The sequence below is a fragment of the Macroventuria anomochaeta genome, assembly GCF_010093625.1.
Source record: "Macroventuria anomochaeta strain CBS 525.71 unplaced genomic scaffold BU25scaffold_1, whole genome shotgun sequence".
NCBI lineage: Eukaryota > Fungi > Ascomycota > Dothideomycetes > Pleosporales > Didymellaceae > Macroventuria > Macroventuria anomochaeta.
The window spans coordinates 2,043,238-2,069,854 of NW_022985362.1; the positions used below are offsets into that span (position 1 = coordinate 2,043,238).

At 51.7% G+C, this 26,617-nt stretch overlaps 9 protein-coding genes and 1 non-coding gene across 10 annotated transcripts; 2 read left to right on the forward strand and 8 right to left on the reverse strand.

Annotated features, from left to right (window-relative positions):
• Positions 1–1,587: 1,587 nt before the first annotated feature.
• Positions 1,588–2,127, reverse strand: BU25DRAFT_405759 (uncharacterized protein). The gene has a single exon (XM_033699861.1). The coding sequence runs from the start codon at positions 2,099–2,101 to the stop codon at positions 1,889–1,891; it is 213 nt and encodes a 70-aa protein (XP_033568123.1). The 5' UTR covers positions 2,102–2,127; the 3' UTR covers positions 1,588–1,888.
• Positions 2,128–9,126: 6,999 nt separating this feature from the next.
• Positions 9,127–13,992, reverse strand: BU25DRAFT_427339 (uncharacterized protein; the record flags this gene model as incomplete). Its single annotated transcript, XM_033699975.1, has 15 exons — positions 9,127–9,332; positions 9,385–9,513; positions 9,969–10,076; positions 10,129–10,243; positions 10,283–11,097; positions 11,146–11,294; positions 11,537–11,660; positions 12,086–12,125; positions 12,173–12,640; positions 12,692–12,842; positions 12,904–13,063; positions 13,116–13,500; positions 13,566–13,648; positions 13,697–13,878; positions 13,937–13,992. 15 exons carry the CDS (start codon positions 13,990–13,992, stop codon positions 9,127–9,129), a joined length of 3,171 nt encoding a protein of 1,056 aa, XP_033568124.1.
• Positions 13,993–14,401: 409 nt separating this feature from the next.
• BU25DRAFT_453642 (uncharacterized protein) lies at positions 14,402–16,310 on the reverse strand (the record flags this gene model as incomplete). The annotated part of the gene is made up of 6 exons (XM_033700105.1): positions 14,402–14,439; positions 14,500–15,591; positions 15,639–15,683; positions 15,734–15,849; positions 15,899–16,123; positions 16,174–16,310. The coding sequence occupies 6 exons, from the start codon at positions 16,308–16,310 to the stop codon at positions 14,402–14,404; spliced, it is 1,653 nt and encodes a 550-aa protein (XP_033568125.1).
• An 80-nt stretch (positions 16,311–16,390) lies between these two features.
• On the forward strand, positions 16,391–17,975 carry BU25DRAFT_405763 (Rad9-domain-containing protein). The gene is made up of 2 exons (XM_033699862.1): positions 16,391–16,615; positions 16,672–17,975. Exons 1-2 carry the CDS (start codon positions 16,502–16,504, stop codon positions 17,911–17,913), a joined length of 1,356 nt encoding a protein of 451 aa, XP_033568126.1. The 5' UTR covers positions 16,391–16,501; the 3' UTR covers positions 17,914–17,975.
• A 218-nt stretch (positions 17,976–18,193) lies between these two features.
• On the reverse strand, positions 18,194–18,895 carry BU25DRAFT_381815 (uncharacterized protein; the record flags this gene model as incomplete). The annotated part of the gene is made up of 1 exon (XM_033699684.1): positions 18,194–18,895. The coding sequence occupies one exon, from the start codon at positions 18,893–18,895 to the stop codon at positions 18,194–18,196; it is 702 nt and encodes a 233-aa protein (XP_033568127.1).
• A 34-nt stretch (positions 18,896–18,929) lies between these two features.
• On the reverse strand, positions 18,930–20,098 carry BU25DRAFT_465158 (uncharacterized protein; the record flags this gene model as incomplete). Its single annotated transcript, XM_033700146.1, has 2 exons — positions 19,846–20,098; positions 18,930–19,800 (listed from the first exon to the last, which is right to left on the reverse strand). The coding sequence occupies exons 1-2, from the start codon at positions 20,052–20,054 to the stop codon at positions 18,930–18,932; spliced, it is 1,080 nt and encodes a 359-aa protein (XP_033568128.1). The 5' UTR covers positions 20,055–20,098.
• Positions 20,099–20,576: 478 nt separating this feature from the next.
• On the forward strand, positions 20,577–21,606 carry BU25DRAFT_436256 (signal peptidase complex catalytic subunit sec11). The gene is made up of 2 exons (XM_033700011.1): positions 20,577–21,023; positions 21,175–21,606. The coding sequence occupies exons 1-2, from the start codon at positions 20,731–20,733 to the stop codon at positions 21,401–21,403; spliced, it is 522 nt and encodes a 173-aa protein (XP_033568129.1). The 5' UTR covers positions 20,577–20,730; the 3' UTR covers positions 21,404–21,606.
• Positions 21,607–22,007: 401 nt separating this feature from the next.
• On the reverse strand, positions 22,008–22,091 carry BU25DRAFT_t5. Its single transcript has one exon. It is a non-coding gene; the product is annotated as a tRNA-Gly (tRNA).
• Positions 22,092–22,957: 866 nt separating this feature from the next.
• BU25DRAFT_405765 (uncharacterized protein) lies at positions 22,958–23,776 on the reverse strand. Its single transcript, XM_033699863.1, has 4 exons — positions 23,689–23,776; positions 23,541–23,636; positions 23,369–23,490; positions 22,958–23,318 (listed from the first exon to the last, which is right to left on the reverse strand). Exons 1-4 carry the CDS (start codon positions 23,756–23,758, stop codon positions 23,283–23,285), a joined length of 324 nt encoding a protein of 107 aa, XP_033568130.1. The 5' UTR covers positions 23,759–23,776; the 3' UTR covers positions 22,958–23,282.
• A 1,946-nt stretch (positions 23,777–25,722) lies between these two features.
• BU25DRAFT_427344 (uncharacterized protein) lies at positions 25,723–26,578 on the reverse strand (the record flags this gene model as incomplete). The annotated part of the gene is made up of 3 exons (XM_033699976.1): positions 25,723–26,095; positions 26,143–26,299; positions 26,383–26,578. The coding sequence occupies 3 exons, from the start codon at positions 26,576–26,578 to the stop codon at positions 25,723–25,725; spliced, it is 726 nt and encodes a 241-aa protein (XP_033568131.1).
• Between the last annotated feature and the right edge of the window lie 39 nt (positions 26,579–26,617).

Here is a 26,617-nt window from a genome sequence, read left to right on the forward strand (position 1 = left end):
AGCCAATCGCGATCGAGACGCCGGAGCGCCGCTTAACCAGGGATGAGCTAGCTCGGTCGGTCAAATCAAGACGTAATGCTCACAGGTGTGGTTCGTGACGAGACTGAACCGGTATGGCCGTGCCGTGATTGTGGGTTCTGCTGCTGCTCTGGGCGTGCTAGGTCAACGTGGGTTGGCACTGCACCCAAAGAGTGGAATGGTGGGCTGGCTCGAGGATGAGCGGCTTTTCTGAGATGGCGCGGGGGAGTGTGCGCGGTCGCTGGTAGGTCTGCTAGCTGATAGGTACCTGGCTGGAGAGAGCTTGTTCGCCGAAGACAGGATGAACGCTAGCAAACGGGCAGCAGAGGGCCTTCACAGTGCGCAGAGAATTGCTGGACAGACGCGCTGAAAGCAGCAAAGAGGCAAAAAGAAAGCAGTCGGGCCGTCGGCGGTGTTGATGACGTTGAAAGTTCCAATGGCAGAATGGTTGTCCCTGCACTGCTGCTGGCAAATGCTCAATGCGCCGAGCGTGCCGAGTGAAGGCGATCAGCCTGTTGTCCGGCCGAATCTCCGCAAGAGGAACCCACACGGGTGCTGAGCGCTCCTGAAAGCGTTGGCAGCCTATGGAGCCTGAAAGGTGGTGGGTGATCTGGTGCGTCTGTATGCGCTCAGGTGACTCGCGCGTTGGCGCAGGACAGGCCTTGCGCGTGAACTTGTTGTGGGGAGAACCTCAGACGCGCCAGAAGGGCGACGGTCGCAGCACTGGCGGCGGGTTGCACGCGTAGCACAGCGGGCGCGAGTGAGATCTGGTACCTGGTGCAGCGAGCTACTCGTTGGTGACGGCCGTTAGAGCAAGGCACCGGGCGCACTGGGACTGGCCGGGTGATGGTGGTGAGCGCGCTGAGATTCGCGGTGTAAACTAAGGTCGAAGTTGGGAAGGCGCGAAGGTGGCGAGGAAGCTAATCTCGACGAGAAAACAGTCCGACGGATTAAATGTGTGGCAGGCGCCGATCATGTGCTGACTAAGGCGCAGAGACCTTGCTGGCGAGGGTGCTGAGTCGCGAGACACGGCCGAGCGCGCTGGCGGTGCTGACGGGGGTGCATTGTGGGCGTGCGGCTCCATGCCTTGCGTTCAGACGACGTCGAAAGAAGAGTGTAGCGATTTGATGAGGCTGATAGTTAGCCTGCACTTAGCGTACCGGGTAGGCACAGTTTTGGCGCCTGATGGTCGACAGCTAGTACCAAAAGCTGCTAGGTGAGACCATAGTTGTATAACACCACCAACATCAACATCGCAGCCTTCTCTCTACATCACGAACTTCATCAACAACCATCAGGACTGACAGCACGATTCATGTCACAGGTTCTTGCCTGTGATTGTCGGAAGGGGCGGCCACCGAAACAACTGCACGCCAATATTGGACACGGCACACAGGCACCTCAAAAGCGGCAATCATGCCCAATGCGCTGCAACTGCGAACCGAAGCTGTTGCGGTGTGCGAAAATCAGCATGTGGAGCGAAGATACGGGCGGCAACGTCGGTAGCTTGTGCTCGCCGTGCTCTACTGTGTAGAACGTCTTTACGGCTCGTTGATAGCCTACAACAGATGTCACAAAGGCGAAAACCACTCCTTGTGGCTGCGAACATGCGGATGGACATGCCAAATATCGACATGCAGCTCAGCTCAGCTATTCTGTATGCCGGGTGTTGACGGAAGTCTGACGGCTATACATCATAATGAGTCGTCGAAGTTACCGCATTCACAAGGGCACCTGATGCCTGCAGCTCTGCCGCGTTTGTTAGACTCGCAAGGATGGAGAGACTGCTCTCGCGACCCACTACCAGCCATCTTTGATCCGTCATCCTTTTCAACATTGGATGGAGAGCGATCAGTCTCAGCCTCCGAGTTCAAACGCAATCTTGCGGATGCATTCTTCTTGGGTGTAATACTTCCTCGCCGCCATTTTTGCTCGACCAGCCACCACCTCCTGCAGGGGCGACAGCCGAGCTGTCACAGGCATTTTCATTGCTTTTGCATTTGACGAAAAACGTGGAGGGCGTTGGCACTGTGTGTCTCACTGCGATAAGCAGGGCCGGATTGACATTCCCATCTTCCTGCATGTCGCTTCACTGCGGAAATGTGGGGTGACGTGTGTAAGTGATGTGTATTGACGCTCAGGAAGGTGTTGGGCCTCGCCTCCCGTGAATGGTTACACGCCTCGCTCCGTACTGGCTTCTGGTCCTTTACCGAGCCATTGAGCTTGACTTTCGTCATCGTTCACATGGTTGTGGCACTCTACACTTGACATCAAGATACCAAGAATGTTGACCAAAGACACGCACGCATGCGAGTCAAAAGTCACCGCAATTTTCTGGCTGGTCGTCAGACCACCAAGACTGATCAGACCCAGGATGAATACGAGACGGTGCCGCTAGCTTTCGCTGCAGACTGCGCCGTCGAGCGGGAGCGGGAGCAACCTCAATCACGGCATGAGCAACTCTTTACACTGTCCGTGTTCAAAGGGTTCGATAGAGACGAGTAAGGCTCAAACCTTCTCGCACACCATATTTTATCACATGTCTACACAGCGCTTCATGTCTAACGCACCTTCAGCCGTCCTGCATGCTGGCAAAGTCATCACAGTACCAGATCACGAGATTTAACCCGTCCAAGAGGCCGATTGCGGCAGACGGATGCTTACACTACAACGACTCAGTCGGAATATTGTGCAGGAGACCACAAAGAGTGCACATGCATTGAATTGCTCGCTGTTCTAAGGAAGCACTTCAAAGAGAATCTGCTTCGCCGACCCACACACTCTTCGCACGGATCTTGCAGCTAATGTCCAGCGGGATCCAGGAACGCTTCTGGTGTCAATGGATCTGGGCGAGCGAGTGACACTGGCAAGGGCCCCCTGTTCCAATGTGTGAATTGGGCTTTGTGGCTGTCCAAACCTCGGCCGTTTTCCTTCAACCAAATGCCGCCGAAAGCCCTCACGTGGCGGAGAGACGGCTGACCACCATTCGATCTACCCTGGTCCCTGCCCCTTCCGGAGAACCGGAATTGGCCTTTCCGCAGCACGACGCCGATACGCTCTCTCCGGTGGCCGATTTCGCAGCCGACTTCAACATCTTGGGGTTTTTATCGACTTGTCGTCACAGCTGTAGCATCTCTGGATGCAGAATGCAATTGTTCGCTCAGAGGTCCAGATGTCAGAGTTTAGGTTACGTACTCCCTGCGTTCGAGGACGTGGCATCTCCACGCAAGCATGCGGATGACCTTCCGTTTCCAACGGCTGCTGACATTCAGCTGCTGGAGAATTTGTCCCGCTCTCGGCCATGATGACAAGGTGTTGAATTAGAAGTCCCGCAAATCGATGTAGGAACCCTGTCGACAGCGCCCGCATCCTGCAGTCTCCGCGCACAATTTTTCGAAGCCCACTAGAATCCTGAGCGATTTAATTGGAGATCATGTGCAGTGCTATTGGTAGGGACATGCCTCCACCGACTCTCCAAACACGAATGCTCAGCTGAGAAGGTCTGTGGTGAGCAAAAAGCAACGAATGCAACTTAGAGTGTAGCCGTGCAGTCACGAAGGGCATGATGTTGGGTACGATGCACCTCGAATCTTGGATTACGCCGCGTGGCTTGCTCTCAACCCAACACACCTTCCTTTTTGGTGACCGTTTGATCTTCAGCCATCTTGCATCGGAAGAACAACTTCCTGCACAAGCTTTGCATCCCACCCTCGCAGCTTCAACGCCTCCTTGCTTTCCACTTTTCGACAGCACACAAACTCAATTTTGAAAATGCTGACTCTTGCGCACGCTGCACGGCATGCAACATCTGTAATGATGTCGCCTTGCATGAGGGTACGCACTGATCTCGAGGGTCCAATCTCCACAAGAGTGAGATATCCGAAAAGTTTCGGGAGAGATTCTCAGATTGATCACCGGTACACTTTCTCCATCTTCACCAGACACCGACCCCGCGGAGCCGTATTCAGCATACAATTCGCAACTCCGACCTCTCAGATGATGATGATTCTGCCAAAATGCGCCAAGAGCACTGCACGACAGGCCTACCCCACCTGCAAGATGCGGCATCCAGAGCGACCGAAGAATGCCCGATTTTGGCTGCCGGTGATCGCTCCTGGCAGCTTGACTTGATTTGAAATCGCGTGAACGGAATCCCTCTTCTCTGGTTCGCCGATTGTGCTTCCTGGCTTGTAAGCCAGTAATGACTTGCCTCGGTTGAGATGACCCTCGCCTGATCTTTCCTCTCCACGTCTGCCCATGACACTGCTGGAATAGCGGATCTGAGCTCGTTTTCTGTCGGACATCTTCACTTTTTCGTCATGACTGGCACTCAGGTCGGAAAGACGCGGGCGCGCTCGCTTTCGAGTCAGTGATTGACGGCTTAGATAATGGGAACAACATTGCTGATCCTCTACTGTCTCTGAGCATGTCATCCTGAACCTGTGCTGCATTGTTGTGACTTCACGATCGGATACGATCCTTGACACCTTCAGGTGGCTTGAGTTGAGGCACCCGACGGACTTTCCCAGCACCTCAGCTTTGGAAACATTTTGCGTCCTCCGTCGAGAATCAATAAAGCTTGTTTATTTTAGCCTACATGCTCGGAGGATGAAACGGAGCTCGGACACAGGGACCACGTTGCTTGCAACCTGCACGTAGCGCGAACCGCTTAGATTCCCCTTTCTAGCCTAAACACGTCGGGAGGTCCAGTGAATAGCAGCAGCTGGACGCCTGTCAATCATCATAGATGCTAACCGCAAAACAACACGAATGCGAGGCTGCTCGCGCTATCGATTGTTTCAACACGCGTGCTCCGCTGTACTGTGGTACATTGAAGGTTCAGAAAGGGTACGAATGCGATCTTCACTCCAATTACAGAGCGACAAGGACATGTCACAACCCAATAGCAGTTGCATCTTTCAAGAGACAAAATGATTTGAAGCAACACAAGAAAATCAAGAGCATGGCTCTTCCTCAGGTTCACCGACGAGGCTCGGTGTCATCTTTGCTGGTACTTCTTAGGCAGTGGATCATTAGTTTCAAACATGCGCAAATGTCGGTAATGGCAGATCATGCAACCCTCCCATGCAATTTGCCTACAGCGGCACCGCAGTGACCGCCAATACGATGCCTCGGGGTCAGACGGAAGCACTTCCCCACAAAACACCATTCAACGACGAGGAAGCAACTCCAACAATGCAAAATGATGATGTCTTCACCCGGGTAACACGGCAGCAACGGATGCTACAGACGAGCATATTGTCACTTCAGCGTGACCGCTGCGTACGGAAGAAATCAAGGTGAGAATTGATTGACGGAGGTGTATCCGTGTGGACTTGCATTTACAGTCGTAGCCTAATGTGTGTGCGATCTATAGCTCGAACTTACCGCGAGCCTAGAACGAACGAAGACTTGCTGTCGAAACAGGAAAACGGATGCATTCAAACAGGTCAATCTGAAAGCGCTACTGCACAGTCCATTGCGATCGTGGACGCTCAAGGCGTTGCGAGCGTGTCACTCCCAGCAGCCAGGTTGCCCTCAGCTTCAGTTTCGAGTTGAAGTGAGGCTGCGTCGCGGTCTTTTGACAAGCGATGAGCAGGCTCAAGCGAGTGTACAGCGCGCTTGACAAGCGTAAACGTCTTCGCGTGCGACAGTGTGAGGCTACACAAGAACCGGCTGGTGGTCGATCACACGTACCGCTCACGCCGGCACTGCTAGCTTCCACTCTATCGCAACGTCACTGAATTTCAGCGTTGGCGGACTTTTGCAAGACTTCCTGATGGTTTATGAGATGCTTGTTTGAACGATGTTCGAGCACTGACAGTCAGCACAGGTCGTTGTGTGCGAAAGTGTATGCTTTGGTGCAGTTTCCAGCTTGTCGTCTGCTTGCGAGGTCTCTTGAGTTTCTTCTCGATCTTGGATGCGCGTGAAAAAGGTTCCTTAATGATGTGCTGTTCAACTATATGACCATACATGAAAGTATGAAAGTGAACGTTCGAAGGCTGTTTCTTATGACAGACGTCGCACGATTTCGTCGAATCTTTTATCCTTCCAAGTAGGTGGAAGTACGAACAAAACGCACCGCAACTTCGCAATTCATATGAGCATAATGCGCAGAGCCATGCAGAATAGAGGTGGCAGTAAGATGTCTTAACAATCATCAGATATATATATATAGACATATCTTGTTTCTGTAACGATATTATGTGAGCATTCGGCTTCTTCTCGAGTCTTCTTTGGCATGGACAACGTCTCCACTGCAGCTGCTTTTGTACTTTCGACTCGAGTTACTATAAGTAACATTGCCACATATCAATTGGACCCATATAGACGTTTTCCCATGTCTTCTGTAGACAAGATCTTTGTGAACCTACGTGATGTTTTTTTGGCCTGTTGGATCCAAGTATCAACTGACAAAATGCTGCAACGTCACGCCACTCAATCTGTGTCTGCCAAATTGACAAAAAAGCCAGAAGCGGTATCGAAGTATTGATATGAGGTGTGATACTGAGAGGAATTGCAAAGCACAAAGACTGCATTGTGTCTGCCATGACCACTGAAAGCTGATCATGATCGTGACTGATAAAATTTCGAGCTATACACAACAACTAACAGCTCACCGATATCAACAAATTACTTTCGCATCGTTCTTGGCACTTGTCATGCCCGTCGTATGTCTTACCTTGTGTGGATGGCGACTGCTGTATCAGGACTAGGGGGCGTTCTTGAGTACTTTCCCTTCCACGACTTCTCCTCCATCACTCCTACATCACACTTCGTCCCTCCGACACATTCTTGGCAAATCATCTGCGATCACTCGATGTAATCCGATACCTTAGGCTTATTTCGTCAGGTTTCGTTGCCCCATGGCTCACTGCATTCACCTTGCTCTCCGTCCGAATGGAAAGTCTTCACTTCTCGACCGAATACACTGCCCGCGCAACCATTTCATATCGGCCACCCGCGAAGACTCCAAGCTGGCTATAGACATGGCCGACGCCACTACAGCGACCTCTCATGATCAAAAAAGACGGAGGTGCGACCACTCGTCCTGACCAGCCATGTTGGCGAAGCTGGATGAGTACCACGTCGCAAAGGAGCCTCAGATTCTCCGGTCGCGCATATCGACAGTATCCCACGATTGCTTATATTGGACCAGCGAAATGTTTGTCAGAACAGGCAGACATGTATGCGTTGGTGTCTGGTCGCCCTTTCAACCACGACGAGCACAATACATCTTCTCCACGTTGACCTCCAGCAGGGCGGAAAGTCTTTAGAACTAAGCCAGACTATGTCACGATAGGGTCCGCGTTCCTTCAACCGAGCTCAGGAGTTCGAATCCTGGTGGAGTCTGGTCGAAGTCGACAGTCTCGTCAAGGAGAAATGCACTGCTGCCTGGTCAGTCGTGCTGGCCATGTCCGGGACAGAAGAGAACTCAGGGGAGACCTCCTCTTAACCATGGATTGTCGTCTCAAAGAGGAGGTTCCGGTCCTGTTGCAGTGGGCGACTTTCACACACAGCGAATACGCTCTGCCCCTGAGGTCCCCTCATAGCAAGATTGGACGAGCAATGATCATGCACTGTACCCTGCGCAACACCCTGAGTGTCACAGCCTGATGAAACAATATGAAGATTGGTCTGTCTAATCAACTCACTGAATCTTTTTCTTGAACTGTCGACAGTGACTTCTACCGAGTCTACGGCGTCCAATGAAGCATTTGCTATGGCAGAGGAAAGTATCAGAATGCGTCAGCCTCTCAACCTTACGTACAGCGGTGCATCATGAAGGGTCCAGTCTCCACGACCCTTCCTTGCCTTGGCATACCTGGCAACAATATCTCTCACAGCCCAACGGTTTCGAACAAACCACTGTACACATGTCCACTACACGGCGACAGCCCTACGTTCCGAAGAGTGGCACTTAAAATACTGACCCACTCAATCACTGCGATATCCTGCATGTCGACAAAAGCCGCGTCAAGTACTTGTAATGTACCGATACCCAAACCTCCAAGCACCATACTTGAACACCGCAGGACATCCTTCCTGATTACAATCCAATCTTTATGAATGGTCAACTTCAGCGTTCGCACATCTTTCAATGTTTAAAATCTTCGTCAGCCATACAAATAACTAATTATTCTTAGGGCCGGTTCAGTCTCTATCGACCATTGCCTTGGCGTACCTGAACCCCTGAGCACCTGAAAAGGCACCTTTCCTCGACTTCGTCTCTTCCATACTCGAACTCCCCACAACAACACACACATTTACAATGCAACAATTCTCAGTGGCCAATCCGCACTTTTCCACGCATTTACGTCTTCACGCCATCATGCCTCCACAGAAAGATCATCTAGACTGAGCAGCCTCGACCACGGATCCATATCTTCCGCACCGAGCCGGGGACGCCGTGGAAAAGAAAACTGCGGTCGATCCAAGCCATGAACATCGCGATCCACCGATGAACTCTATCTGAGCCCCACGAGCCGGGGTCCGCCATGTTGGGGAGGATCAAGGATCTAGACAAACACGGGGTACATTGAGGAAAGAGCGGCGAAGTGCGGCATCGGGTTGACTTTCTGCAAGAGATCGATCCCAGTTGGAAGTGTTTCACGGCAGCCGCACAACGATACATGATCACGGTAGGCGTCATTCGACACATGATGAGAGGTGGATGACGCAACATGCAGACGTGAATGTAGCGCATGTTCGACATCACGTTTGGCAGTGCGAGAATGCAGGACATTGGATATTGACAATTTCTTCTATATGCATATTACGAGAACTTTTGAAAGGACGCCGCCAGCTCCATGATGCAAAGTACGAGTGAGCTCTTACGCGTGCGGAAGAGCAACCAAGTAAGACAAGTACAGAAAGAAGCAGGGAAAGCCAGTCTACACGCAAGTTCTTACCGACTCAATGCCCGTGCATGGTGGTCAGTAGACTGCGTCCTTCCAGGGTATCAGTGTGCTTCGACGAGGCGTAACACCTGCTCCGCCGTGGTCGGTAGAAGGAAGGTGACTTGGGAAAAGGAAATGGTCTACATCAAACGCCGGGCCTTTAGGAAAGCTGTTGCCGGGTGCCGTATCGTTGAACATGTCGTTGCGTTTACCAGCGGCTGTTGCGAACGGGGTCGTTGTTACCACCAGTCCAGCCACCACGACCGCCGCGATGACCACCACGGCCACGGCCACCTCCCCAGCGGCCACCGCCGCCACCACCGCCGCCGTAGCGGCACATCTCGTGCAGGCGAGGGTCGATCTGCTGCTTGGACTCCTGGAGAATTTGGACGAGATCACGGGCCTGCTTGGAGTCTGCGAAGATTGTTAGTTGAGGATCCATCGGGAAGCGGACGAAGGTACGTACTCTCAGTGGTGAACAGGGTGATGGCAGTACCGGTCTGACCAGCACGACCAGTTCGACCAATACGGTGGACGTAGTCCTCCGAGTTGTTGGGGTAGTCATAGTTGAAAACGTGAGTGATATTGCGAACATCTTGAAAAGCAACGGTTAGCAACTGGGTAAGTGTGACGAGCAAACGAACGATCATATCTTGATCGCGTGAAGCTGCTGCAGTATGTTGCATGCAAGTGTCTCAAGTGCGCTACGACGGTGGTCACGGCATCAGAGTCCAGTGGAAGAGGCTGTAGAATATCTCCTGGTCCAGAAATCCTTGGAAGAGACTGTGACTCGATGGGAGTCTAATCATCTCAGCTTGCCTCAGTAGTACCTCAATGGCACATGAAACAAAGAGCAGCGAAGAGCGAAGGCTTCGCTAGTGTGCCCCAGGATCCCTGGTGTTCAGATTCGAGAAGGACTTCAAGCCATGGACGATGTCATGGGAGCGAATGCAGCAAGCGCACGAGACAACCTAAGCAGAGCACATTGGCAGTTCACGCGTAATAATAGTTCGGGGAGGGGAGGGGGTGTAGGGGGGTTTGCAATCATACCGATACCACGGGAAGCCACGTCGGTAGCAACCATGATGGGGCTCTTGCCGGTCTTGAACTCGTTCAGAACCCAATCGCGCTCGTTTTGCTGCTTGTCACCGTGGATGGCTGTTTGCGACGTTAGCTGATGTCTCAAAAAGTGTCATGATTGGAAACTTACACAACGCAGGCCATCCGTCTTGACGCAAGAACCGTGTAATCTCATCGGCAACACGCTTGGTACCTGTGAAAATCAAGATCTTGTTGCTCTTGTCGTCCATGATGGTCTCGAGATGCTTGGCCATGCGGTCACGCTTCTCGAACTCTGAAACGACTTCAACAATCTGCTGAATGCGGTGGTTGGCAGAGAGATCCATGGAACCGATGTTCACCTGAATCCAGTCGTTCTGGTAGTCAGCAGCCAACTGACGAACTTCTTTAGGCCATGTTGCAGACCACATGCAAGTCTGACGGTCAGGACGAATCTGTCCGATGATCTTGCGGATCTGGGGCTCGAAACCCATGTCAAGCATACGATCAGCCTCGTCGAGAACCAGGTAGGTAACACGGCGCAGGTTGGTCTTGCCAGCCTCAAGCATGTCGATGAGACGACCGGGCGTAGCAATGCAGACCTCGACACCACGTGCAAGATCACGAATCTGAGGACCCTTGGGAACACCTCCGTAGACGCAAGTGTTGCGAATGCGAGAAGACTTTCCGAACTTGCTGATTTCCTGCTGAATCTGGACAGCCAACTCACGAGTGGGCGCGAGAATCAGGACGATGGGGCCGTCGCCGGGAGCGAGTAGAGGCTGGGCGTTGATGTGGACGATGGCGGGCAAGCAGTATGTGAGGGTCTTTCCTGAACCAGTCTCGGCAACACCGACAACGTCGCGTCCAGAGAGAGCCATCGGCCATCCCTGACACTGGATAGGTGTGGGCTTGGCGAAGCCTTGTGCCTTGACCTCGTTGATCACGTAGCCAGGGAAACCGGCCTCATCGAATGTTGTAACAGGCTTGGGAACGTTAGTGCCCTTAACTGCAATCTGGTGCTCCTTGCGGAAAGCCTCGACTTCTTCGGGTGAGCGGTCCGTAACGGCGGGATCCTCCTTGTAGAACGACTTCTCGAATTTGGGCAATGAGTCGATGTCTGTCTGCTGTTAGTTGAGCTCTGCATGATTGCTTCGAGCATACGTACCCCACTGCTGGGTCTTGAGGCCAGAGCCGAGCTGGCCCATACGGTCACCACCGCCGCCGTAGCCACCACCACCGTAGCCGCCGCCGCCACCGCCATAGCCGCCGCCGCCGCCGCCAGAGTATCCGTTAGAGCCGCCGCCATAGCCGCCACTGAAGATGAGTTAGTGATGATCTCGAGATAGGGTGTGAGACAGTAAAGGGGAACTCTACGCTGTTACAGCAAGTACGTGACCGCCCGCTTGACCTGCAAAGGCAAGTGAAGCAAGCACAGCCGCGGACTCAGTCTGCGCGCAGAGCCATGAAAGAAGGAGATAGCAAATGAACAAGGGCTGCCCAGGAACCACCACACTGATGCCCTTCCCGTGCTAGGGGATGAATCGTCCTACCCATACGATGCATTATGGCTGGATGTGTAGTCGTGACTGTTGTAGGCGCTGCCGCTGTATCCAGAGTTGCTGTTTTCGTACCCGTTAGAGTAACCACGGTCACCGCCGCGGCCGCCGCCTCCGTATCCGCCTCCGTAAGACATGATTGTCGAGTGTTCAGTAGGGACCAGTGAAAGGGATGAAAGTTTCAGAGCGAGTGAGCGTCGTGTTTCGTCAGAAACTGTTGTGATGTGTTAAGTGCAGGAATGCGACAATAGAAGATCGCGAAATCTGCAGCGTGAAAACTCAGGTGGGAAGTGAGTTGTAGATGTGGTGAGGGAGCGACAAAAAAATCGCAGGCGGCAACTGTGCCAAGCCGCACTAGCGCTCAGACGGGGCAGGGTCCGCCGAGAAGATTGGAAGGGGCGAAGAACATTATCGACAACAAAGACCCACACAAGTTAATCAACTTTATCATGTCTGCAAACGTACTGCGAAATGGCGTGCGGCACCACAGCGATGACCTGAGATGCTGTTGTGGCTCAAGTGCTATACTGAGAACTTATTTGACCGCACCTCCGCCTCTCATACCTATGTCCCAAAACCCTCTTTCCATCTGAGGCGAATTAGCTCAAGCAGCAGGTAGCGGGCTGCAGCACTTACGTTTGTTGCATGAATGAAGATCTGAGCGAGCTCGTCGAGTCGAGAGACCGACTGCTTACCCGCGTACTCCTCGATCAGTGCAGAGCCCCTCGCCACGGCCTCCATGTATTCCTTGTCAACGTACTGCTGGATCCACATCCAGTATCTTCCCTCCTTCAATGTATCGGTGTCGTCGAAGAGGCGTTTTGCGATGATGCCATAACCAATTAGACAGGGCAACAGTGCCACTTGAAGTGCAAACCAGTCCTGAGACTGACCAATGTCCAGAACATACCTGGTATATGCTGTCGTTGCCTGATCTTCCTCTTGACTCTCGATGTCTTTGACCGATAGACCCTGCTCCTTGCAGAAATCGATATGCAGTTTGATCTCTTCTTGCAGGGTGATGACTTGCTGCACTGAGCGACCGATGTCAGTCAAAGAGCTAGACTTGTAAGCACCAAGAGCCGTAGCTCGTGCAAATTGGATCTGATCACCCGTCAATACCACTCCGACCTACTTTCGGTGGAAGAGACTTACCAGGAACAGGTAATCCTGAATCAGATAGTATTTGTAATTCTCGACTGGAAGCGACCCATCGCCCATTCTCTGCACAAACTCATGTTCGGTGTACTCTTTCCACGGCTTTTGGATATCGTCGCGATCGAGCAGGTATTGTATGAACCCGCCCCTGTGAAGAAGGTCAGTACCTGCATTGACATGGATGTCTCGTGTAGGTTAGGGGGTCTTACTGTGCGAATGGGAGTGTGTATGTGGAATGGAAGTGATTGATCGGTCCACTCCCCTTACCCAAATTTATACTTGTCTTGATTCCAGCCTCGATGTAGTGATTGGCTTTGCTGACAGCTTTTGCCATGCTCATACCGGATGTGAGGTTACACGCAATAGCGGCTGTTTGAGTGTCAATACTACGAGTCCCAAATGTGGTCATAGGAGAACCTACATGCTAGTGAACACCCTGTACCGTGTGTATTTTTGCTGCGCAGATATTCACTCTCCATCGTTATTACTTCATCTTTGCCGACCAACACATTCAGTACGATCTCCCTCTCTTCCTCACTTTTGCTCACTAAACGTCCCTTTGTGAACGGCAAGTGTCCACCCTTGAGCAGAACATATTCTGGGCCTAGCTGCTGGATACGCTTGGCCATGCTCACGATACCGTCGAAATTTTCTGGTGTCTTGATGTCCGCACCTGCGATTCTTAGGAGTAACTCGGCTTCGGGCAGGTTGGGGGTGAGAATAGTGGTCAAAGGTAATAACTTGTCGATCAATGTTGAGATGGCTGATTCGGGAAGCAGATGAGCGCCCGATGTTGATACCATAACCTGCCATAGGATCAGTATCCAAGATTCCAATGCTTCATGCATGCAGATGTGATGGTGTGGCGTACGGGATCAACGACACTCGTGGTAACATTGTAGCGGCGGAACGCATCTGCAACAATCTCGATAGTTTCTGCCGACGCAAGCATGCCTGTTTACATCGTCAACCCCTACTTCTTCATGTTTCTGTAGATAATACCTGTCTTGACGACGTCGACCCCGACATCATCGCAAACAGCATCAAGTTGCTTCTTCAGAAATGCAGGCGGCGTGTGGTGAATGTCTTGTACACCCTGCGTATTTTGCGCTGTAAGAGCTGTAGTAGCAGTCATTGCATAGCACCCATGTGCAGCGATGACCTTTTGGTCAGCTTCAAGACCACTGCAAACATCTTGTTAGTCGCGATCAGCGATGTCAATGGAGATGAGAGAAGGCGTACGCTCCACCTGAGCTGTCTGAGCCGGCGATCACTAGGATTCGCTTTGAAGCAGCCATTGAGAATCAAGAATGGATCGAAGGACCTTGATCTAAAGGTCTGGATTGTGTGAGGATCTCAGGCACAGAACGGTACCTTTTCCGAGCCCCGCTATCCGAGACTAGGCGAGATCCACGTCATGGATCGTAACTTTGCACATCTGCAAACGCAACTACGAAAACAAGTCAACTCTCTCCAAACCGCACGTTCTCTTCTCACCGACGAGACTCTTGCGCTATTCCCTATGTCAACTTCTGAATGTCGCTAAGAGCTTCATCTTGGCTGGTTTGAGTCGATCTGCCTCCGAAGGCTTTGCTGCCTCTTATGCAAAATATGTCCAGTAGAGGTAGGGCTTGCACTCGGCTTCGGTCAATCTGTGTTGACCAATATGCCGAGTTGTAAGTGTTGAAGTGTGGCCAAGACGTGTATTCAGTCCGAGTCCCCCTCGAACTCCGAGATGTATGGATCTGTGCATGAGGATCAGCATGTAGTTCAGCGAAGAGCACAGATGACGAGTTGCAACCAACCTTTGTATAGCGTGTAATCGAATGCACCTCCTACTTGCTGCGCGAGGTAGTCACCCAGCACCGTCTGATTATCTTCAGTCAGCGCAGTGTTGGGGTCCGCCTGGTCGATCGTGATACGAATGCCTTGGTTTCCGGGACCAAGCATTGAGATGAAATCAAAGAGCCCATCAACGGAGAATTTGGAGATGCCCGATAAGGTGACGTCTCGCAGGTTGGGCAGACCTCCGATTGTCGGCAGGACAACATCATTAAGCTCCAAGCCACTGACATATACTGTCTCAAGCTGCTTCAGATCTTGGAAGATAGCAATGACGTGCTCGTCACGGAATATTTCGAAAATTGAAAGGGAAAGTCGTTGCATCGCTTTCAGCTGTTTCAACGAATCGACAAGTATATCGATATCATCTCGGAACATCCCATCTGTGTCGCCGTTCAAGGAGAGCTCGACCAGATTCGCCTGCTGGTGGACCAGCGCTTGATGGAAAGTTTGGTGGTCTTTGAGGATGTACGAGTCGATTTCCAAATGCTCCAGCCGCACATCGTGCTCCAAGAGCACAGGGGTGATAACAGCTGCTCCAGATGCGAAATTCGAAAAGCGAATGCTCCGCAGATCTTTGCACTTCCCGAGCCAGGCTATAGTATCCAAGAATACATCGTTCTGAGTTGCCTCAAGGTCTACTACGCCATGAGTGTCTTCGATGCGCAACTGCCTCAGAGCCGTACAGCCTTGAAGCATGGACAAGTGCGACAAAGATTCATTCGAAGTGTACATTCCAAGATCTTCCAATGAGTCGCCGTGGTGGCTCAGTGCCAAGAACGTCTCTGCATCAGCACCTATGTCATGCATTGTTTGGAGTGACTTCAATGAGTTGGCCCGCATCGAGCTCAGGAACTCGGCGAATCTGTGGTCGCGGTCATCGGACAACAGATCTGCTAGCGACCATGTATAGATCATGAGCGTATTGAATTTCGAACAATACTCATGGAGCGATGCATGTACCAATGGGTTCTCAAGGGGTTTGCCGTCGAAAAGTTCCAGGCTCTGTAGACGAGGTAGTCGAGAGGTCCACCGGACGAGCGCATCTGATTTTACTAGAGGCGGTTAGTGGATGATGATACGAAAGATCTGGGACTCTCACGTTCACCACTTATCGTTTCGAGCATGGGCGTATGTTGAGTGACAGCTGTATGAGTAAGTATCGAAGCAGGTTAACACAAAACCTCAAAAACCCACCTTCTCCGATAGCTTCGATAGTATCAGCGTCCATCAGACCGGTTATCTTCTTCCCCGAAGCATTCTTCCATGAATATGTTCTTTCAAACTGCTTCAGAGAACCTGAGAAAAACTGCCTAAAGAAGATCAATATTTGAGGTGAACGGTCACACAGTGGAAACTCACTTCGCGATTTTGTTGCGGAACTGATCGTCACCAAAGAGATTTCCTAGATCGCGAAAGTCTAGAGTCTTGATGTAACGGCAGTATGGGAACAAAGTGGCATCAAGACTGGAGGCGACGATGGATCTCCATAGGATGGACCATCGCTGGATGATCAAAAGCTTTTGACCAAGTGGAATACCTAGGGCATCGTCACCCCCACCTCTGATCGGCGCCTCGTGGTGTGACCTGTAGAGAAATTCAGCATACTGCAGACAAATGCGTCACACGTAACCTACCGATACAGGTTAGTAAGTGCAGGTGCTGCTAACACACGGCTGGCGCAAGCGCAGTTGAAGAGTGTGTCAAATTGTCGAAGATTTGCCAACTCCTCACAAAGCACGTGCAAGATGTCATCTGGCAGCGCTGGAGCCATTTTTGCGCGACTTTGCAAAAGTCGATGTTGATGTTGATGCCGTTGCACAGCTTGACCTCCGCAATGCTGCAGGGTTGCGCCCGCGCTTCCCGTGATGTCACCGATTAGCGCGTTTTCGGCTTACGCGTTTCCAGACGCCTGGCCACCACCCCGTTTCAGCGGCGATGCCTAACGAGACATAAACATTCAAGATGGTCGTCCTCAACTTCACGCTGACGCCCGAGGCGGCGTCAAAGGTTCATGACCTCCTTGTGTGCCTGGGGAAGTTTAGCGAAACGGTCGCCATCGAGGCGCGTCGAGAAAGAGTGGGTCATCTTGAATCTCATTCACTTCAGTCACTTTCTTATGCTTTCCATATCAGTTCACGTTCACCGCACTCAACTCGTCCAAATCAGCATACTGCGCCGTGACTCTGGACGGCAAGCAGTTCTTCAGGCAATATGAATGCATTCCGGATGCTGGCGGCACAGATGGACGCTTCTCGTGCAGTATGTATACGAGGGCCTTGCTATCCGTCTTCAAGGGACGGTTGTATGATCCGCTAGGTCGAGATGGAGCAGTTGAGCGCTGCGAAGTCAGTCTGCAAGATCAAGACAATGAAGCCTACTGCAGGTTCATCATCAAGATGGTCTGCAACCAGGGTGTCACCAAGACATACAAATTGACGTATGAGGCTGTCGATGTCATGCATGCGCTCTTCGACCGCAGTGTGGCGCAAAACCGGTGGAGCATGCACTCCGGTGCCACCAGAGAGTACATCGAGTACTTCGGCACAAAGACCGAGTTGCTGGACATCTTCACTGGAGAGGATGGGCGATGCGTGTTCAAGAGTTACACCGAGAAGATCTCCGATGGCAAAGAAATTTTGAAACATCCACTCGTCACCGCAGTCGCAGTCAACACTTCTGATTTTGAATACTTCAACGTCCAAGCAGGTTTACACATCGTTATCAGCGTAAAGGACTTCAAGGCCATCGTCCTGCACGCAGATACCCTCAAAACCAGTCTCAAAGCGTACTACTCACAACCGACGCGGCCACTGCAATTCAGCTATGGATGTGACGGTCTCGTGGCCGAGTTCACTCTCATGACATCTGGCGACTATACTGGAGCTCCGCCTACCCCCACGCCAGCACCCCAACAGCATACAGCTACGCCGCAACAAAGCAGACAAGCCTCCCACTCGCCATCAGCCGCATCAGAACGCACAGATATGCGCAGCATGCGCTCAGAGATGCCGCCACCAGTCCAGCCAGCCTCACGACGTGACCAGAACGGCCGATTACGGAACCCAGGCTCACGACAGCCCTCGTCTGCACCTTCGCAGTCCCAGACAGTGCCGCCACAGGCAGAACCGGAGGACGAAGAGAGCTTGTTCGTACCACACAACGATACGAGGATGCAAGAGGAAGAAGATGCGGCGTGGGCGCCGATGGACTACGATAAAGAGGAGACGTTGGGCTGGGATGCAAGTGCAGATCATGATGCTGCAGTCTTTCCCACGTTCCGCGACAGCGGTAGTATGTCGAGAACGACTACGACGGATAGCAACATGGTGATTGAGCCCACGCAGAGATTGTCGGAGATCACAGGGTTGTGGTAGATATGATGCTCTTAGAATGAGGTGCAGAGAAGCAAAGTTATATCAATGATACCATGCAAGAGCATATGTGAAGAAGCTGGCTCGGATTTGAGCTGTTACCGCTTCATTCAAAATGCCGCCATAACTGTCGTTACCAATATGAAGTAGCCTCATGTTCCCAATGTAGAAATCGCCAGGCGCCTTGCTCTACCCCTTCTTCTTGCGAGCAAACGTAGCTTCGCCTTCCGCAGGCTGGTGAGCGTGCATTCTGGCATCCGGACCGGTCAATGGTGTCAACTTATCAGTTGTACAAATCCATGTCGTTCTCCACCTCCTCATCTTGCGGTTGCAAGCGTCGATCGACCTGCGCTACAATCTCTGCGTGGACGTCCCTTCTCAACTGTGGAAGCTGTTTGAGGCGAGCCAAGAACTGGCTCCTAAGATGATCGTCTTCGATGTAAATATCATACAGCTCTGCAATGGATTCTGAGAGCATGGCCTTCATATCTTTGTGAGCCTGCAGCGTAATATCGCTTTCGTAAATCGAGCACGCGAAGGCCATAACGTTCCACATGTCCCACCAAGGTCGGGCTGCCCGAATCTTGTCGACAATGTGCTCAAGCAGATCATCCATGCTCAGGAGCTCCGCAGTCTTCCATGCTGACATGCATTCGGCGAAAGTCTCTGCAACCTGCTCCTCATCTTCTGGATCCCTGATGCCGAAGTCGCCGTCCAATAGAAATTCTGCGACCATTCTAAAGTCCTCAGATGAGATGTCCACAAGACGAGGGTGCACAAGCTCCCAGGTGTTGTCTCCAGTGGGTTCGAAGTAATTCCTTCCTGATAGGGCATCTCGAAAGTAGGGACGTTCCCAGATGTAATGCTTGAGAAGCTGCAGTTTGTGCCTTCGGCGCTGGGGATCGATGTTGGTATCAGTGGCTGGATCAACCTCGGGCCCGACAAACACCTGTACAAACTGACTACTCTCGTCGCTGAAACACATCAGTCTTTAAAAAACTTGAATCGAAAAAACGAGCTTACAGATCTTCTTCGATAACATCGGCATCAGGCATTGCAGAAACAGAAGCGCTCAACCCATTGCGCAAGAATACTCGTTTGGCAGATAGAACTGATTGGGCTACTTTCTTGGACCTGGAGGCTGACTGTTGCGGAATATATCTTGATGGTTTGAGTCCGGTTGCAGTACTTGATTTCCTTAGGCGAGGAGGCGATGGCAGATCATCCTCGTCTGAGAGAACGAAAGTTGGCGAAGGTGTGCTCTGCGATGATTGTGAAGATAACTGGAAAGGATCGACTCGCCTTGATATTTCGGAACTGCCGGTCAGCTTTCTCCTTCGCGAAGGCGAGGGTAAGTCATCATCCGAATATGCCGGTGAAGGCGGGCTCGAGCGCTTTGACCACTGCGAGGAGATGTTGAAGATCTCGGTCTTGCTTGGAGGCGAAGGCGTAGGGGTGGGCAATCTCGAGGGTCGTTGAAAGTGTCTTCGAACAGGCGACGACAGTTCGCTGTCGTAAGAGTGTGGCGCAACATTTGCTGCACGTGGTGACGACAAGTCAGGCCCAGCATTGCAGCGCCTTATTCGGACCGCTGGGGGCTTTGTTCGATACGGAGCCTCTGCTGAACGAACATCTACCACAATACCCATCTTGATTGCGAGACGCATCTGTGGATCATCGTCCAAATTGTCATCATCACTATTGATGCTGATCACGTCCTGATCTTGGCTCGTGGTCAGGATTCCCTTCCAATGGTTCAGATCAAGTCCAGCCTCGAGCGCCTCGAGTGCGACAGTGTAGGCATCCTCAAGGCCAGGTGTGGACCGTTTGGTGTTGTCGTCGGCAGCGAAGGGATTGAAGTGATTCATTTCCGATGTTTGCGCCCATCGCCTACCTCAATTAGCGCTGTGCCCCGTGTGATGTTGTTAGACTTACAATTGCCCTGCATCTAGAACTCTGGCTAGCTTCAGCACAACACTGTAAAAGCCGGAGGGTCGGGTTTGTAGGAACGCCTTCGGCGGGACGTCATCTGTGAGGTAGATTGAGGGCCACAAGGGGAGACTAGATCCAGATTCCCGATAGAGGATCACGGTACCAGGTATGCAGCTTAACACCCTGCGAATCGATGTTGATTGCGCCAGCATCAAGAAGACTTCACTTGCGTAGTTGCTGTTCGGATGGGTGTATGGTGGACAAGGCGATAGATGTAGCACAGGATGCTGGCTCTTTTCGATTGAGATAGTGAAGGTTCGAGTTCCCAAGGCTTGTATCAATAGTGTGAATGGATGCTCAAACTCCAAGACGAGGCAACGAGAACGAGGGAGAAGGGAAAGAGAGTTCAGAGGCAATGAAGCAACCCTTGAGTTTATATACTTGACGGTATCTGAGGTTCAAGTCAAGGTAAAGGTCGTTGAAGCATGGTCGCGTGCTAGGTGAGAGAAGCCGGCGCTAATCCCATACTTTGAGCCAAACAATGACACGATATTTCCATCTCGACGTCTACGGCACCTTTTACTATGATCTGGGCGTCTTGTCGAGGTGTGTTGTAAGGAGACGGATTGCGCTCGAGCAGGAGGAGCGGAGTACGTCGGGGATTGACTATCGATAAGCAGCCAATCAAATAACCTTAGGACATCTGGCAATAAGCTCTCCACGACAAGCAATAAGAGCTTAACACAACACCACCAAACTTTCCCCGCGCACAGTAGTCCAGCCGAGCGGTCGCGCATCGATCTGCGCCTCAAATCCGCTCCTTCACCGCCCGTACACGCACAGCACACCACAAACCTTCTACCTTCACAACCAATCGAAACCGCAGCCATGCTAGGTGTCGCCGGCATGCAGCCCCGGCAACTCGCCGCCCAAGTCCTGAACTTCGCGCTCGTACTCTCGACAGCTTTTATGCTCTGGAAAGGGCTCTCCGTTGTCAGCGACTCACCTTCACCCATCGTTGTCGTCTTGTCAGGGTCCATGGAACCCGCGTTCCAGAGAGGAGATCTGCTGTTCTTGTGGAACAGGGGGTTGGATACACAGGTTGGGGAGATTGTGGTGTACAATGTCAAGGGCAAGGACATCCCGATTGTGCACAGAGTGGTGAGGAGATATGGTGGAAAGTAAGTACAGCTTTCTATTGCGCTGTTTGCAAGATGAAGAGGTAGTGAGACTGTGAGAGATGTGCAATTGCATGGGAACAATTTACGAGAGACCAAAAGCGCCTCGCATTAATGTGGAGAAAACTATGAGCTGAAGCTGACATGATCCCAGCAAAACGCCCCTCCGTCTGCTTACAAAGGGCGACAATAACCTTGCGGACGACACCGAGCTCTACGCACAGGGGCAGTCCTTCCTGAACCGCAAAGAAGACGTGATCGGCAGCGTCGTCGGCTTCATTCCCTTCGTCGGATACGTCACGATCCTGCTGAGCGAGCACCCGTGGTTGAAGCAGGTCATGCTGGGGATGATGGGGTTGATGGTGGTGTTACAGAGGGAATGATACTGGCAGAGCTGTTGGAAGAGGATAGTGTGAGCATTGTGGACATATGTCAGTCAGCACATGATGCAAGACGAGTACGTAAAGGGCTGCAGCTCGGCCTGAGGTCTGGGAGTACCCATGGCAGCCGTCGTAGCATAGCACTGATATTCCCCAACATGTCTTGTGCCGTAGAGCCTGAAGGACAAGTTCCATGTTGCTACCCCAAATACTCTCTTGCTCTGAAGATCCGGATCATTCCACGTGTTTCACTTCATCCACGGGTTATACGCGTGCTCTCTGTTGTTCGTCCTCTCGAGCTAGAAGGAGTCACGATCAGATTGAGAGTTGGACTCCGCTGCCTCAGACATATCTCGTCGTCGTCTCGCATACACGCTACAATTGGCCTATCACAAAATCCTCAGCACCGAAGCTCAAAAAGCAATTCACCAACAGTGTTTATCGACATTGCTATATGTCTGTTTGTAGGTACTGTGAGAATAATAGTTCCGAGCATCCTCGGCATTGCCGCAATCGGAGCTAGCTCACATGCATCACGACGCCAACATTACATCCTAACCTGCAACAAAAAAAGCACATTCAGCTATGGATACAGCAAAAACAAGCCTGCATCCGGCGGGGTTCGAACCCGCGACCCCCTGCTTTCACCATTCATGGGAAGCAGATATGCTAACCACTGCACAACGGATGCTTTAGGTTTTTGATTATTAAGATATCTCAAATTATATCAATAATATAGTGTGACAAAAAGATATCCAAGCAGACTCCGCGCTTCTAAGTGATACAAAGGCCTCATCGTAGCTCGTGAGTCCCGCTATCGATCCGAAGTTCGGTCGAGAACGTGGCGATGATGCAAGATTCGGGCGTACTCACCGCCTCCATTGGAGCCCCTTCCTTCATCCAACGCCACTGACGAAGTACTTAAGGAGTGAAAATAACGAGATTACAAGAGCTGCATTTGGACGCGATCCCACTCACCAAACAGGCTCATGATCCAATGAATTATAAACGAGATGAGAAGTGTGAGGTTGCGCGATAACTTCGAGGACGAAATCTCGAACAGGGCGTGTGTCAGGCAGAACATTGGACATAGGCGGTTGTCTTCCGTAATGCATACTCCGAATAATATGATTCAGCTCCAACACCTCTTTGGTAGTATGAAGTCTCGCAGTTTCAAGATATGTAGAAGCTGATACCGTGTAATCTCTCTTGATTGAACTGGAGACAGGCATCGATGCTCGGAGGTGCATCTTCGACTTGCTACCTGCTACGCAGAGTTGAAGATTACCTTCCGTAGATATACTTCTGTAAACCCTGTGGGCGATCGAAAGGCTTTTATGTCCATGCTCTCCTGATTTGCATATATCGAATCTTCAATCAAAAGCAGTGAGAGAGGATCGCCGCACATCAAGATGGAAGGGCTGGGACCGGCATGAGTAGCGCTACGCAGACGCATTCAAATCGCGTCTTCCGTACCATCAAACATCGAAAGGTCTATTTCTTCAAAACTACTTTGTGATTATGAGCACACATCATTGACATAGCAGCAAAAGATTGTAGCAAAGGTGATGAAACTGCAGTTGACTATTGTACAAAGATCATGAGCTTCGTGACGCCTTCCGTGCCCTCGACGGTGAGAGAACGCCATACATCATAGACGAATGCCGAAGCCATGTCTACCTTGGAGAAGCTGTACTGCGGCAGTCCGTCGAAATGAACCAGATCGCTAGCTTTGCTTCCGCATAGAACCATTAAGATGAACCATGTGAATGAACTGATCCTGAAGCCGCCCGTGACACCATACCGCCAACCAAGAGTGCAGAAAGACGAAGCACTTGTGAGTGCATATTAGACTGGGAATGAGGGCGAGTGAAGTAAACTTCTACTCGGACTCCTCTTCCTCCTCCTCGTCCTGGGCCTGTGATATATTGTTAACAAGTTCATGTGGTACAGACACGCGTGACTTACCTGGTAAGCAGCCTTCTCTTCTTCGTAACGCTTCTTGTCGGTAGCAGCCTTAGCCTCGTAAGGCGCACGCTGCTTCTCGGAGAGAGCCTTCCACTTCTCACCAAGCATCTTGCCGACCTCACCTGTGGTTTGTTAAAGGGTGCATGACTTGCGTTGAAAGACAACCACTTACCGAACTTGATGCCGGGGTTGTCCTCACGGACCTTGTCGCGCTGCTCGTTGGCGAAGAACATGTAGGCGGAGAGACCGCGCTTGGGTGCGTTGGGGTCTATCACTTGTCAACAAAGGCGCAGAATCGTGAGTGCACGTGATGTGCATACCCCTCTTCTTCTTGCCAGAGTCGGCCTTGGAGGCCTTGCCCTTGCCGCGGGTTACCTTCCCCTTAGGCATGTTGGTTGTTTGAACTGTCTATACGAGCTGTCAGCGGGTGGTTGTTGACGAAGTTGATGAAACGCGCAGGTGAACAGATAACCGCGTCATTTGAATAGCGCAAAGACGAGGTGAATGATAGGGGAATCACCAGTACCGACGTTGGTGGTGGTGGGAGTACATGAGGGACATGTGTCCAGCAGCATCTTGCGGCGCGTGCAGTGACGCGGTCGCAAAACACCGCGAAGCATCGCGAGAATGCGCGATTTTGCGATGATGAAAGCTGCAGGAACTTACTGAAGGGTTTGGGATCGGTAGAATTCAATGGGGTGACTAAAGTCTGCACCGTGGTCAGTATGCGTGTTGTTGCTGTGCAGCGCGACGTGATGAACAGGAATTGGAACGCGATGACGCTCGAAATGCGCAGAAATGAAGGCAGGAAGACCTCTGGAGACGCGAATCGAGGCCAGTAAACGCGCATAAAATAGTATAGAGGTGTGTGGTTGTGTTGGGTATCAAGTTGGTATGATATACTGCAAGCGAGACTCACCAAAGTCGTGTTCTGCAGTGGAAGCAGTTTGTATGGAGAGGATTTGTATGGGAGGGAGCGCTCACACAGTATGAGGGCGGGCACCCAGCGCTCCCCCAAAACCGTAGCTGCCGCCAAGAGGCGTTATGTAAGCGAACTGATGTTATGGCAGGCGCGCCCGCACCGCAAGCCCCTCCTAACAACACCGGGTGCTTCGCAGCACCACACGGGCTGCAAACAATATCGGCGAATCTTCCAGAGGCAATCACCTGTTTCTGACCATCTCCAGCATTCCAGCAAGTATTTTCTGCGCAAATGTATTATCGTTTGTCACTTCAACTAGCTCTGCAAGCATTCAGCATCTGTGCAAAGGCGACGTACAACTTGGGCGCGGCCGGTCGCCCTCCCAACCTTGCCTGCCGGTTTCGAGCAGTGAAATTGCGCGCTACAGTCAATACGTGCTGCGACTGGACAATGCTGCGCAAAGCCGCCCTTGATATCACTTTGGTTGTTGCCTGGTTGATGTTACTCGCTCACACACCTAGCCCACCTGCGCGCGCCGACCGAAAGGGTTGCCTGTAATCTTCGATGTTCTTCAGAAGCCGCTTGGAGGCTGGCCCGGCCGTCAGCTTGACTCCCTAACCCCGCAGCAAGTGGTCTTTTGCGGCATTGCCGTTGCTTCATGACCCGAATTTCATGCGCCTGGTCCGCTTCCAGCAACAAACGGCTGGCTGTCTCGCTGCGAGGCGCCCGTGACTTGGAAGCTTGGGCGAGATCTGGAACCATCACGTTCCTGAGCTACTTGTGAGGTCTCCAGACGGTTGATAACACTTTACACTCTTCAATCTGTTTGGCGGGCGTTGTTTTTGCTGTCCTGAATCTGATATAAAATCGCGATGCAAGCTGTTGTGGTGAGCTCATGATCTGCGCCGCAGCCGTTGAAGCAGGTGCGTTGCGTCTTGCGTCACGCTCCACCCTGCCTCATGGTGACCTCGGGATTCGATAATAAACACAAGAAGCTGCCAAGTCCATCGATTCGATATCAAAACATTGTAACGGAGAAACACCCTTTCTTGCACTGTGACTAAGGATCAAACATGTCGACTTCAAGCTTTCTACCGCCTCCTCGCTCCATCAGGCCAGTCACTATCAACAAACTACGTCATACCGAGGCTTGCTCTTCTCCCACACCCTCTCCGTACCTCTTTCGTGTAGCTTTCCATCAACCTCTTGTGCCTCTTTTGGTGTATACAACTCGGCAGGAGTCGCTGCTGCGTATGCTGTTGCATCGCTGGAAGGATGTAGCTAACGGCGTCGCATATCCTCACCTCGCAGCCAAAGAACGCGCTATACGTGCCGTAGCCGCAACAGCAAGCTGTGCGAGGTGATGTGGAAGGCTTCTGCAAAAGCCCCTGCTCATACAAGTCCTACAACCTCTCTCTAGGCGCAGAGGTGTTCAATCATCCTCATCATCCAAGACCAGCTCGATTAAGCTTTCATCCGCCGCCCAGTTGATGCCACTGCCAACGATCATTGCTGAGAGAATGCCTTTGAGCGTCTTCATTCTTCTCCTTGAATCCTTCAGGTCCTTCTCGACCGCCTTGATCTGATCACGTAACTTTGGGTCCTCGATGTCCTCAGCTGACTGCGATTTCATGGCATCTGCCAAAGCCAGCATCGTCTTGGCCAATCCTCGGTTCTTTTGATTTGCAACAATGTTTGCCTGCTCTGCTGTCACCAAGGCGTGTGTGGACGAGGCAAGCTTAGAGGCGAGACGGCCTTGCACCATAGCAATGATATCATTTTCGGTGATCAAAGGCAGGAGGCGTCTGTATACTGTCAGGACAGGTGTGCACCTTTTGTAACCATCACTCACTTCTCGGTAAAGTCAGTCTCTTCACCCCCGTGAACAGCCTTGAGTACAGGATCTGTGACAAGAACATTGTGGGTGATCTTGTTGCGCAACTCGTACTCTGCTTTTGCTTCCATAGCCTCGCGCTCGGCTACGATCAGCTGCTCTTGCAAATCGTCATCTGAGAGCATTGAGACGTCAGCCACATGAGCTGCAATTGTGTTAGCTACGGGACAAGAAAGACTGTGCAACAACAGGGCGTACCTGCTTCTTGTGCCCGCAGCAAGCTCTGTTGCAGCTCCAGCTCTCGCAGTTGGTCGTAGAGCTCGAGGGCTAGCTTCTCGGACTCGGTGAACGCGAACGCGTCGCTGTGGTTTGTTTGCACGAGATCGCTGATATCGCCAGCATCTTGTGACTTCACAGCGACATCCGCCATAACACTATCGCCTTTGTTCGCCATCCTTATCGCGATTTCGAAAGGTGGTATACTCAAGTGAGT